The sequence below is a fragment of the Eleginops maclovinus genome, chromosome 19 (assembly GCF_036324505.1).
Source record: "Eleginops maclovinus isolate JMC-PN-2008 ecotype Puerto Natales chromosome 19, JC_Emac_rtc_rv5, whole genome shotgun sequence".
Lineage (NCBI taxonomy): Eukaryota > Metazoa > Chordata > Actinopteri > Perciformes > Eleginopidae > Eleginops > Eleginops maclovinus.
This window is the reverse complement of record NC_086367.1, coordinates 14,745,017-14,758,087: the sequence shown is the minus strand read 5'-3', so window position 1 is coordinate 14,758,087 and position 13,071 is coordinate 14,745,017. Positions and strand designations below refer to the sequence as shown.

At 40.1% G+C, this 13,071-nt stretch overlaps 1 protein-coding gene across 3 annotated transcripts in view; it reads left to right on the top strand.

Moving 5' to 3' along the window:
• stac (SH3 and cysteine rich domain) overlaps nt 1–13,071 on the top strand; it is a 38,931-nt gene that overhangs the window by 11,597 nt on the left and 14,263 nt on the right. For 2 of the 3 annotated variants that reach the window (XM_063908271.1, XM_063908273.1), the window contains 6 exons: nt 172–305; nt 4,037–4,118; nt 4,496–4,602; nt 5,310–5,391; nt 6,166–6,233; nt 8,769–8,866. In XM_063908271.1, coding sequence (XP_063764341.1) covers nt 172–305; nt 4,037–4,118; nt 4,496–4,602; nt 5,310–5,391; nt 6,166–6,233; nt 8,769–8,866 — 571 coding nt within the window. The remainder of the gene's footprint in view (nt 1–171; nt 306–4,036; nt 4,119–4,495; nt 4,603–5,309; nt 5,392–6,165; nt 6,234–8,768; nt 8,867–13,071) is intronic. The other variant, XM_063908272.1, reaches the window with a different exon arrangement.

Genomic DNA, 13,071 nt, shown 5'->3' with positions numbered 1-13,071 from the left:
AAGCTTGCAACAAGTGTGACAATGAAGAAATGAATGTGAAGGACTTCTGAACCACATTTTCCATTGCCTCTGCCTTTCTGTGTGTGATTTACTGTTCACTTAGGAACCCTTTTCGAGTCCAGCTCCTGACAGGTCCTGTGTTAACCTGTTACCTTTTTGTGTGTGCATCAGGTACAACAGCCAAGCATGTGGTGTTCCTGGCAGGAAACACAGCAAAGCACGGCCTCCGCTGCAAAGCCTGCAAGATGAGCCTCCACCACAAGTGTGAGAACGGAGTGGGACAGCAGCGCTGCATGGGCAAACTGGTGAGATGCATGACGCAGAATATTAAAAGACACCAGGTTACAAGGTACATTTGCCACTTTACTGTCCACAGTTTGTGAGACTCTGAGCTTTTAATTACTGATGTCATTTTGACAGAAACCATAACAGACATATTAGAATTGGCTGTATGTCTCTTTCCCACCAGAATGTGCTTATTCAGAAATCACACTTTATGTGTGAGCTTGCTGGTACATCTGTGACCACTGTCCATCCTCTTCGTTGATCATCGTTATATCATCACACTGAGTCTTAGATAATATCAACGAAGCAAAATAAATGCTGACGTCTGTTAAGTTCTGCCATGCTGCTGCCAGCTTTAAACTATTGAAACAGGATCAATCACCCAAAAGCAGTTTTATAACAACTATTGAAGTCACACGTAACAGTTTAATGATGTGTCCGGCTTTTCACACTTTCACCTTTGCCTTGATTTCCTTTTTAACTCAAGCTTTGGTCGTAAAATGAAATGTACAAATATATTTGGAATATTTATCACTTCATTTATCATTCAACTTGAGCCTTTATATTTCTATAAGACACAATGAGATAACAAAAAAAGGGTCAAAAAATCAATATCCAACAATGGGGAAGTTGTCGGTATTTGTCAGTGATCAGCTGGCTGGTTTGAAGCATACTTTCTTGTTCTTGTTTTTGAAAGGCTGATAAGAGAAAAGCTTTACATCGATCACTTCTTGTGCAATGTTATCAAATGAAATGCATCTGTGCTGTTATAATTTCAGCAACTGACTTCCCTGTGTTGTTTCATATGAATTTCTCTGTTAATGATGTCATGATCCTTGTTTCATATCTGTCATGTCCTTGTGTTGTGTGTTTTATTTTGAAATGTTTTCCCCTCTTGTTTGTTGTTAAGCTTCACTTCCTGTCTGTGTTTCCCTCCTGTGCCTGATTGCATTGTGTTCACCTGTTGCCCCTGTGTTTCTCCTCCCCCTTCCTGCTGTCTCTTGTCTTGTGATTACCCTTGTGTATTTAGTCCCCGTTTCTCTTTTGTCTGTTGTTCGGTCGCCGTCATTTCTTCCCTGATCTTGTCCATGTTACCTGCCTGTTCCTGTTGCCCTTCATGCCTGAAGCTAAGTGTTTTTCATGTCCTGTGTTCCCCTTGATTCGTGTTGTCATCAACAGCTTTTGAATAAAGCTCGCTTTTTGTTTTTGACCCTTACCTGCTTCCCCTTGATTTACTGCACTTGGGTCCTGTTTCCCCAACCCTGACAAATGAGCAATAAATGGGGGCCAAAACAGGGGCAACGTGTTAAGATAGAGCTTATAGGTTGAACTTAAATGTGCTTACTTGTTGACATAAAGAACTAGGGCAAAACTTCATCATGAAATTGTTTATTTAATAGTGGGTACAGTCGATACGTCAGCTTTCTAGTGTTGTTACATCACAAGTCCGAGGCATTGACCCTGTACTGTAATAAGCTCACAACTGTAAAACCACATACTCATACCATCCTAGTTATTATCATTTTATATTGTTCTCCCTCTGAGCAACACTCTTTCTTTTGGCCTCTCCTAATTTTTAGGTAATTACATGAGTGATTGAGAGCTCTAATGTGATCAATCATTGTTCAGCGTCATCTGTGAACCTGCATTATGGCAAGAACATTTGGTTTTGGAGTTGGTCCGTTAGGGCGTTTTTACTGGGGAGGACTCAGTTACACCAGTATAAGCCAACACAAAAAAAAACAGTCATTGCTTTCACTTCTATTGCCGTGGAGCAAACTGGCAGTCAGGAGTGGACTGGGACTCTTTAGTCATCCGCACTCATCCCACACCAAGAAGAAAGGGAGTGTAACACTGTCAGATCAAATTAAATGTGATTTCATACCTTTCTTACTTTGTTCCCCACAGTATTTGGCTAATCCCTTCCCAACAATTTAACTGGAATCATTTGAGAACATTTGGAAAAAGTTAAGTTTGTGTCAAACAGCAAGAATAAAGTACGTCATGTGGACATTATATAGAGGAAATAGTCACAGTACAGGCAGTCTTTCTCCCTTCCTGTTGTGATTACTTTCCACTAGATGCTTAAGGGATGAGGCATTTAGATATGATCGACTCTCAGGAGTGGAAAATGAGGTTGAGAGATCAAGCATAAAAAAGGCAGTTTTCCCAGTGGAGCGCGACTCTAAATTCGACTTATTCTAAACTTGGATACTTCTTCAGCCATGCTTGTTTCCCTTGGCTTGAGAATAATTTAGCATAGAAGTCAAGTTACCTCATGCTCTGAATCTTTTCAAACTAATGTTATCACTGTGTCTTCATGGTGTTTCTTACTGATACAGTCACAATTAATTCATAATAAATGGAGTTTTACAGGCAGCCTTTGTGTGTCAACAATTTGGTAGCGCAAGACTACTGAACTTCACCTTCAGCTTCGGCGTTATTAACGTCAAACTCATAATCTCCCTGTTTTTATGGTTAAGCATAGAGATTTCCTTTTCTAATAAGAAAGGCATCTACAGTATGACTATTTCAAGATTTCCCCAGAATCCTAAAAGAGTTTGCCATGTTAAAATCAACATCTCATCGGCTTGAACAGGTTGGATCATGTTTTTCACATCAGAAGTGTCAAAAGAAGAATTCATGACAACTGATTAGCAATGAATATATTACCACCTGCCACTTGAATACATAAAATGTAAACAAACAAAAAAAAAAAGCAGTCCTGTGAGATGTAGGTGTCCAACACTAATGCTCACGTCCACTCGAGAACAGAGGGATGAAAATGTATCTGGGAATACTTTCAGAAATCACAAGGATAAAAAAAGAAAACCTGAACATAGGTATATACATTAATCATTACCCAGAGAACATTTCCATCGTCTTTCTTCTTTACCTACGAAGGATTCCAAACTGATGGGATTTATGGATTGGATGGATAATGGATATATAAATGATAAATGTTTGAGTGCCTTTGGAGATTAGAGGAGGATAAATTAATGACCATCGGTTTTTTTTTGTCAGGTTCATTTCAGTGGACCACCTGACATACCGTATGACACATTGTCTTGCATTTTCAATTCTATATATACAAGTAAAACACACATTTCCCAACAATTCTGTAGGTGTCGATTAACGGTTTTACCTTTTAAAATATTCTCTTCTAATAGTTCTTTACGCAATAACTCAATACATTATTATTTCAGTAACCTACACACAAATGTTACCTGATCCTAAACCAATTTGGATATAGAAATGAATTAGTTATTATAAATTGCTGTGGATTAGCTCGTCATTATTTAATGACTTGCATCAAGTTGTTAATTTATATTTGTATTTCTTCAAAATTATATTTTAGCCTTTAATAATAACACAAAACTTTATTTGTATTTCACCTTTCATGCACAAAGCAGCCCAAAGTGCTTTACAAAACGGGAAGAAAACATAACAATATTCAAAGAGAGAACAATCTAAAACATCAGCAGTGATCCTCATGAAATTCCCTTAAAGTGAAATTCATTGATTGTCTCTCAGTCTTCAGTGTGAAATACAGTTGCTTTGACCCATCTCTACAGTGACGGCTGACTTTCAGTGCGGCAGAGCTTTATCCGTCAGATGTTCTCACAAACGACAGCAGAGTTATGTGCAGTATTTCAGTGTCAGGCCGCTGAGCTGCCTGCGGTGCTGCATATTGATTTGTCTCGTAATGTCTGTCGCCTGTCCCTCTCTTTTTTCCCTTTCTGTGTTTCAGCCAAAAGGCTTTCGGCGGTACTACAGCTCTCCATTACTGATCCAGGAACAGTATGGCTGCATCAAAGAAGTCATGCCCATTGGTGAGCAGCTTAAATCTGCATAATAATTTCTCATGCTGTGAAGCAAAAAACGTTTCCCACTCTTTTGGAGCCATTTGCTGTTTAAAATCTCACGGAAAAAAATGGAAAATGAAGACTTTAAATACATGTATTATGTCAACAAATGTCACATATCTATACTAGGTTAGTTCAAAGTGATGATATGTGCTTTATAAATAAACTAACCTTAACTTAATATGTTTGGTTCCGACTAACCTAATAAATTTATGTGAAATTTGCTGACAATTCATTTATTAAAGTCAATGTTTCAGTTTTTTCAGTCTAAACCTCGTGGCTGATCAGAAAGCTTAACGTTTGTTTGCCATTAGCTCTAATGTTGTCTTCATTATTTTCTACAGCTTGTGGAAACAAAGTTGACCCTGTGTACGAGGCCTTGAGGTTTGGCACGTCGCTGGCACAAAAAGCCAAGAGGGCCAGTGGCTCAGAGTCTCCACAAAGAAACTCAGTAAGAAGGAAGATCATTACCATGTCCGCTAGTGTATTTTTTTTACCGTATCAACCCCGATCAAACAAACAATACACAAGACTTCTATTTTTATTAAAGATAAATCTAATGTACATACAGTTCAGTAAATGTGATGTATTGTACTATATATTTGTATTTCACTGCGACAGACATACTTTCACTGATTGTCTGCATAGATAGTGCCATTGCAGTGCTGTAAACACTACCAATAAAGGCATTCTGGTCCAGGCACTGATGAAGGGAGTTGTGGGTGCTCATGTCACAGCTATGAAGATGGACTGGATGATTGTACAGCACGGCTACACTCTCCAGCCTCCTCTCATCTCTGTGTAATACACAAGGAACTCTGTTTTTCCTTGCTTATCACTTTTTAGTGTAAGCTTAAATGTCTGGGTACGTAAGATGACATCTGAAAGCTGTTGGCCATCCTGTCCTGTCTGCTGCAGCTGTTATGTGTGTGTGTGTGGCGGTGCAGGCTCACAGAGACAATGTGATCTCCACAGGGGTTATGATAATAGTTTCCAAATGTGGACTAAGAAACAGCATGTCTGCTACAAAACAGTTTTCTCGCAGATAGCTGGTTAGAATGTGAAAGTGGATGCATTTTAAGCTAGTTTTCTACTCAGAAATTCTATATTTATCGGCTATTATATCTCTCTATTCAGTTTTATCTTTTCTTTCTGCAGACCAGTGACTTGGATAATGTTCCAGAGGAAGTGGTGGCTCACAGCAGTAGGCATGAGCTGTCGAGAAAACAAAGCGATGATGGTGAGTATTTGTTGCGGTACACTGATTGCATCTGGATTACAGCCATGCAGTGACACAGGGTAAACACACGCTCTCCCACCAAGAGAGTCTGAGAAGGTTGCAACATCAAATTGTCCTCCCTTGAACCATCAAATAAGCTTTTCTTTGCTCTTTTTGTTGTGTTTCCTCACTCTGACCCGGCTATAGAGTATCATGTCGAAAAACATTAGGACCTGTCTCTTTGTTGATCTGCAGTGTGTGAAGCGCTTTATTTTATAGTGCCTTGGTTTCTCAGCTGCACAATAGTCTATGTAGTGAAGATAAAGGCACTGACCCTTTACAATCTGGAGCATTCACTGGAGCAAGGAAAGAAAGCATTACAAGGTAAAGGTTAAGCTCACCAAAGCAATACCTACCTGGCTCTGTTCCTTCAGAGAAAACCGACCGACCTTACAAAATAATACATTTATATGTTTTTAGCCAGGGCCACCTTTCAAGTGCTCAAGTTAATGAACAAATAACACAAAAACACTTTATCTTTAAATAGATAGTTTGTAAATGTGTGAACCAAAGAAGAAGACACAAGGCGGAGATGATTGCAGTCACAATTTCTCATAATAAAACTAAGTATAATATCTTCCATGTCTCTTCTAAGTTTTTAAACTAAATACTAGTATGTATTTTTGGTGTGTAACAGATACTCTTTTAAACATTGCAGCCTTTAGTAGCATTGTAGGATTCAATCTCATTTCTTGAGTTCATTTGATTTAATTTAGTCTTTTTTTTCCTTTGCAGTTTTCACAGTAATCGAGAACGGCAATGAACATTACCTCCAGCCAGAGAGAAGTCCTGATGACTTACCGGTAAGAAACACATCCATTTAATCTTTTTTTCATAATACAGATCTTGTGCTGACGAGAGAAAATACGTATTTAGAGGAATTGCGACCGATACTGTCTGGTCAGCAACTCTGGTTGTCCGCTTTTCTCTTTTCACATTCATTGTTATTCTGCAGCTCAGTACAGTAATGAGTATTAGTGGTGCAGTCTGACAACCTCTGAGAACAGACTTTGTTACTGACCAGTTCCTGAACTCTTCATGGTCACTCTGAGAACTGATATCCAGCCAATCTGTTCTGTCTCCAATAAGCTCAGTGCTCTTTGCCCCTCGCCTCCATCGTCACTGCTCGATTTCCCAGGACTCTGAAGGAAACCTTCTCTTCCTGCTGTAACAAATCAAACCGGAGCTGACAAGAGCACTGGCCTGAACTGATAGAAGCCTTGAAGTCATATAACGTCTCAATCTGCAGCTCTGTGCTTCTAGTATTATTTTCTACAGTGTAGATGCAGTGATGATGTTGCAAAATTCATGCTGGTGGTGGGAGAAAAAGGTTAAACCTCTCTGAATATCTTGGCACCTCCTGCAGAGTAACCATGAATATTTCATGGGCAGATTTCAGATCGGCTCTTTTCCTTTCTATCTTCCATGATACGGTGTTTTGGAGAGGAGCTTTCGGTATCAGTGTTCTTTGTACACTCTGTCTACGTGCAGCAATCTATCCTGTTTACTTTTACAGTTTAACATGTTTATCTCTGTTGTCAACAATGGAAAAAAAGCCCACAGATACTTGGACAAACACAACAATGAACAAATAACCATACAAGGCAAATAAAACACAACACATGCACACACCTATCCTCTCTGCAATACAAACTGCCAGTGCAGCCATCCATTTCGGGGAAGAGACTTGAAGTGCATTGTTCTGTGTCATCAGACTGGACCGAGCGCAGCTGACAGCAGGCTGTTTGTCCGTCTGCAGACCCGTCCTTTAGCTCGGGCTGGCGGACAGACAGATGGAGGCTCTGCAGGCTAATGAGTAGGGAAAAACGCTCAAACTGCTCCTCCGCCCGAGATGAAACCTCAAATTTGAGATGAGAGACACACACACACGATCACCATCTGTTCACACATTCCACGTTTAGTTTTAAGCTACCCAATATCAATTGACATTCAAATAGTCATGGCTCATTTTTGGGTGGATTCTTTGTTTAGGAAGTTTGCATTTGTTTTAGGTGGAGCTTTGTTTGCTTGTCTGTTTATTTGAGGCCGCTTTCGTTCATTAAAGCTTAAAATGTTTCACCTCCGATAGCCAAACGTATCTTACTCTGGGTCGAAATAAATGAAGTGAACCCCTTCAAGCTGCACATATCGATATTTTTATAAAACAATGGTTCAAATAAACATGTGTAGCAACTAGTAAGTACCAAGTGGAGTGCTATATTGCAACATGTTCTAGCAAATGTTAATGTTGGACTTGCAGTTGTATTCACAGGTTGTTAAACTACACCCAATTGGCTTAAAAACAATCAGTCACTGTGGATCTAAAGGAATACATGCTGTTCCTCCATTTACTTGTTTTAGTTTTTACTGATTGTAGCCTTTCTTTGCATTAACTCTGTTTCAATGGAGGCTGTTATTTCAACCTGCTATACCCGATGCACTGTTCCAGGCTCCCTCAGCATCGACAGTCTCTCAAGGCCAGTGAGCGGCTCTTATTTAGCTGTAATGGATTGCCACTACTTTACGCTGTTGTTTTCACCCAGAGGCCACAGAGGCAGTTTGCCTTGTGGCTGCAGTTAACTCGACTCATCCTTCACACACATTGCCAGTCCTCATGGACAATGCTCGAGGAGCCACAAAAGACCAGGAACATTTGTCCTCATTAAACACACAGCACCACAAAGACGGCAAATTCTTCCACTGTCTTTCAAAAACAGCCATTAGTGTGTCTTAAAAAAGTAATTCTCATACCTTTTGGCAAAGTTTCCCCGCAGAAATTATGCAGTACCTAGTTCTCATTTGGAAGGATTTCAGGGACACAGGAAGCCGGATAGGTATTGTTGATGAATCAAGAAGACGCCCACCCAGAGCAGGTGTGAAGAGCACCAGTGTGGCGCCGGGCCTCTTCATTAATTGTGCTAACACTTCTCTGACAACTTCCTCTCCACCCACAACCCTCTCCTGTTTTAACTTCCTGAGTGTTCATGGAAACGTGATCCTGTTTCTCCCACTCCTGTTGACAGTGGATTAAAGGAACAGATTGCAGAACAACTTAAGCGGCTCCCCAGTCTATCAGTGTTCAGTAAACAAGGGCTTCTCCTGCCTATGTGAATGCCAAAATACTATTTTAAGAAGCGAGAAAAGTGACAATAGAAAATATGGTGTTGCATTGTATTTTTGTGACTATGAGCTTTGTTTAACTTGTCAGCTATGTTTTCCTCAGACTTCTTGACAACCAAATCTGTTTAGGTGTTCATGTGTTTCTGTGTGTGTGTGTGTGTGTGTGTGTGTGTGTGTGTGTGTGTGTGTGTGTGTGTGTGTGTGTGTGTGTTTCTTAGTTGGAGCAGATCCAGCTACAACAAGATGTGCTTAAGCTCAACAACTATGTGGCCTTGTTCAGCTTTACTCCCCAAGACAGCCATGACCTGGAGATGAGGTTAGTTTACTAAATCACTCACTGTCTGATGAAATATAGCTGACTTACTCTGAAAGTGATCACTTTTAAAACATGTCTTGCTCTTCAAAATGTCCTTAACAAAGGATTAAACAAGTAAACAGAAAGGCTGAGACATTTCCTGTGTAATCAAATCACAAACTTGATAAAACTTTCTGAAGAAGAAGATAAATCCCGCTCCGTTTTCATTCATACACACGCGTACACACTGCTTTTTCATGCCAGGACGTTCAATGTTCTGTCTATTTGTGTGTCTGTGCTTCTTTCCTGTATCTTATATAATCACTCCATTGAGAGCAACAGTAGTCAAAGAACGCAAGAATAGATTTAGGAAGAAACTAAATAGCTTCCTTTTTGAAGGTAAGAGTCCTCAAAGATTTTTTTTTCTCTGGAGTGGCCTAATTAAGAAAACATGCGTTTGTGCCATGAGGGTCTATTAATAATAGTCAATCTCATGTCTTCATGGATTTACCCTGAGAGTCTTTTGAATGTCACTTTATAGCTCCTGTTAGAGAAACATAGTGCAAGAGGTAGCTAAGATGGGGGTGTATTATTTGTGCATGCACAGGTAGTTAAATCGGTTCACATATACAGTTAGTTACTCTCTGAGGTCATAGAGAGTGCAGAGAGTGAGATGAGTAAGAAAAACACATGGTGGACAAACATATATCTCACCTTATTTGGGTACACGCAAGACATGTTGGACAACCTTATAGCTCACCTTATTTGGGTACACATTCTTATAGAACAGCTTTGGTCACATACACACACACACACACACACATCGGACACGCACACACATTTTCTCCTATAAATTGCACGCACAAAGAGAGTTCGGGGGGACTTCCACAATTGGCTCTGGGAACCTCGTATCGCCCGTGTTGGTGTATGATACTATGCTGTTGTAATAGACCTTATTATATACAAGCTGGTGTCTCTCCGGAGACTTCTTCCTCATCTTCACAAACATCGCTACAAAATATACCTCACTGGTAAGTAATTTTAGTACTATATTAAAACTTTTTCATGGTATACTCTATTAGGACTTTTTTTAAAATATAAAATACTAAACTGTTGTGTCTTATAGCAAGTGTATGGCCTACAAAAGTTTTACTATATATAATTGGAATCCCCCAGTCAGAGCTGGTTGATGTGGCCAGGGAAAGGGAAGTTTGGGGCCCTCTACTGGAACTGCTACCTCTGCGACCTGACTCAGATGAGCAGTAGAAGATGGATCGGAGGGTTGATGGATATCATTTTCTCCAAATACCTATTTTACAATGACGTTTTTATTGATATGCTATGATCTGGGGTTGCTGCAGTTGGTCTGGTCTAGGTTCAGCAACGTTATGTGCCCGAAGAATGAGGTCAGCTGACTACCTGAATATACTGAATGACCAGGTTATTCCATCAATGGATTTTTTATTCCCTGATGGCACGGGTATGTTCCAAGATGACAATGCCAGGATCCATCGGGCTCAAATTCTGAAAGATGGGTTCAGGGAGCATGAGACATCATTTTCACACATGGATTGGCCCCCACACAGTCAAGACCTGAACCCGATTGAGAATCTTTGTGATGTGCTGGAGAAGACTGTGCGCAGTGGTCTGAATCTCCCGTCAGATAAAAAAAAAAATGTATGCAACTCTGGACAGAAATACATGTTGTGACATTGCAGAAGCTTGTGGAAACGATGGCACAGTGAATGCGTGCCGTAATCAAATCTAAAGGCGGTCCAACGAATATTAGAGTGTGACCTTTTTTTTTGGCTGGGCAGTGTATAATACACCAAGGAGTTCACCCAGATTTTTCCCAGAACTGTAGCACTCAATACCAGTATTATTGAAATGAAATTAATCCAAATCCATACCAAGGCAAAGAACTAATATTTGATTTAAAAAAAAGATTTTGCTTTGGTATTTTCATTTTTGTATTATAAGCTGTTACAGTATGACCTATTTTACCATGACTTTTTCAAACTACACATATGTTATAATTTTTTCCTTAATTCTCAATAAAAATATTATATCATAGATTTGTACTTTTAAGTTTTAGATTTTTATTAATTGAAATAACACTTTAATTTAATACACTGGGGTCACATAAAGCCCATATCTATGTTACAGGCTAGACACATAACAAAACATTTGCTCTAACAAATTTTTAATAAAGGAATTCTGATTCTGATTCAGATTAATATTCACACTAAAGAACCATTTCAAATTACTAATTGTTTTTTCCTGTTGCATAATCATCAACTAGCAAGGGAAAACCGAGTATCCGGAGAAAACCCATGCTGGAACAGGCTGAAGAGGACTTCAGAAAAAGGAAACTAATTCACTTTTTACACACTGAAGAATTCCAAGGCTTGGTGGTTGTTTCTGAAGACTGCTGGTTTTAGGGGACCCCAAAATTCCATCTTCACAATTCTTAAATGGGTGGCTGAGAGGATCACACATTGCATCTGAAAGATCCAAGGTGCAGATTTCCATCATCTCAAAGGCCTCTGCTGCATATGGGTTGGAATACATGTTCTCTTCTAGGTGATTCATTGTTACAAAACTGTGTTCTAGGGCTTGTCCGGGCGTAATCCTCATCTGACCATCCAGATTGAGCAACCCATTTAAGAGGTCTGAGAATGCCATCTTGTCTTCACACATAACATCTGACAATGTCATCTTGTTTTCACATATAACATAGTCATTTTCCTCTGACTCCTCCATTACTGCAACTTTCAAATCTGTAACATCCTCAAAATCCCAACTTGACATTTCGGGCTGGACACCAGACACCAACTTGTACTGATCTGGCGTCTTTAGCTCCCATCTTGGAGTCAAACAATTTACCCTGTTAAAATACCGCCGCGTGTATTTCCCAGCATCCAGCAGGTGTTCTTTTGGCTGACCAAGAAGATGGCATACAGCTCTCATCTGTTCGTATGTAGATTCATCAGGGAAGAGGCAGGTTCCAAAATACATTGTTCCCAGGAAACATCCCAGTGACCACATGTCGATGGCTTCAGTTATAGGGAGACCCAAGGTCACCTCTGGAGCTCTGAAACAAATAGGTTGCATTTCCATTCCAACCTCTGCTTTGGAAGCTGGTAAGGCCAAACCAAAGTCAATTAATTTAATCCTGAAGGGCTCAGACTGGTGGTTTACAAGCATGACATTGTCAGGTTTCAGGTCCGTATGAATAATGCCAATTCCCTTCAGCGCTTCAAAAGCTACAAGTAACTGTTGTGCGACAGGACGGATTTCGTTAAGGGAAAATGCTGCCTGCTCCTGGTTAAAAAGGTCCCAAATGCTCATGTCCAACATTTCAAAGGCTAGGAAATACTCGTCTTCGATCTTGAAATGGTCCATGAATCTCACTAAGTTCTTCTTCTCTGGGTGAAGTCCCTTGATTACGTGAAGCATTCTCACTTCTTTGTCGGCATCATTTCTGTTTTTGAGGATCTTGATTGCTGTAGTTTCAGATGTTTTTAGATTAATGCATTTGGCAACTTTTCCAAAACACCCCTCTCCTACAAAGTCCAATACAATGTAGTTTGTGGACTTGTTGCAGATTATTGTGGGATTTTGTGTCTGCTGTGGTTCGGGTGCTGACTCGTTGTTTTGGTGTTGGGGATTGCAGTGGTATGACTGGGAGGTTGTATCGTTGGTAGGCCTCTCAGTGTTTAATTTGGCAGGACATCGGGAACTCTCAGGTATTGACTCAATTGCCTCCATGTCAGTTTCAGGGTCGCTGAGAGGATCACACATTGCATCTGAAAGATCCAGGGTGCAGATTTCCATCATCTCAAAAGCCTCTTCTGCATGAGGGTTGGAATAGATGTTCTCTTCTAGGTGATTCATTGTTACAAAGCTGTGTTCTAGGGCTTGTCCGGGCGTAATCCTCATCTGACCATCCAGATTGAGCAACCCATTTAAGAGGTCTGAGAATGCCATCTTGTCTTCACACATAACATCTGACAATGTCATCTTGTTTTCACATATAACATAGTCATTTTCCTCTGACTCCTCCATTACTGCAACTTTCAAATCTGTAACATCCTCAAAATCCCAACTTGACATTTCGGGCTGGACACCAGACACCAACTTGTACTGATCTGGCGTCTTTAGCTCCCATCTTGGAGTCAAACAATTTACCCTGTTAAAATACCGCCGCGTGTATTTCCCAGCAT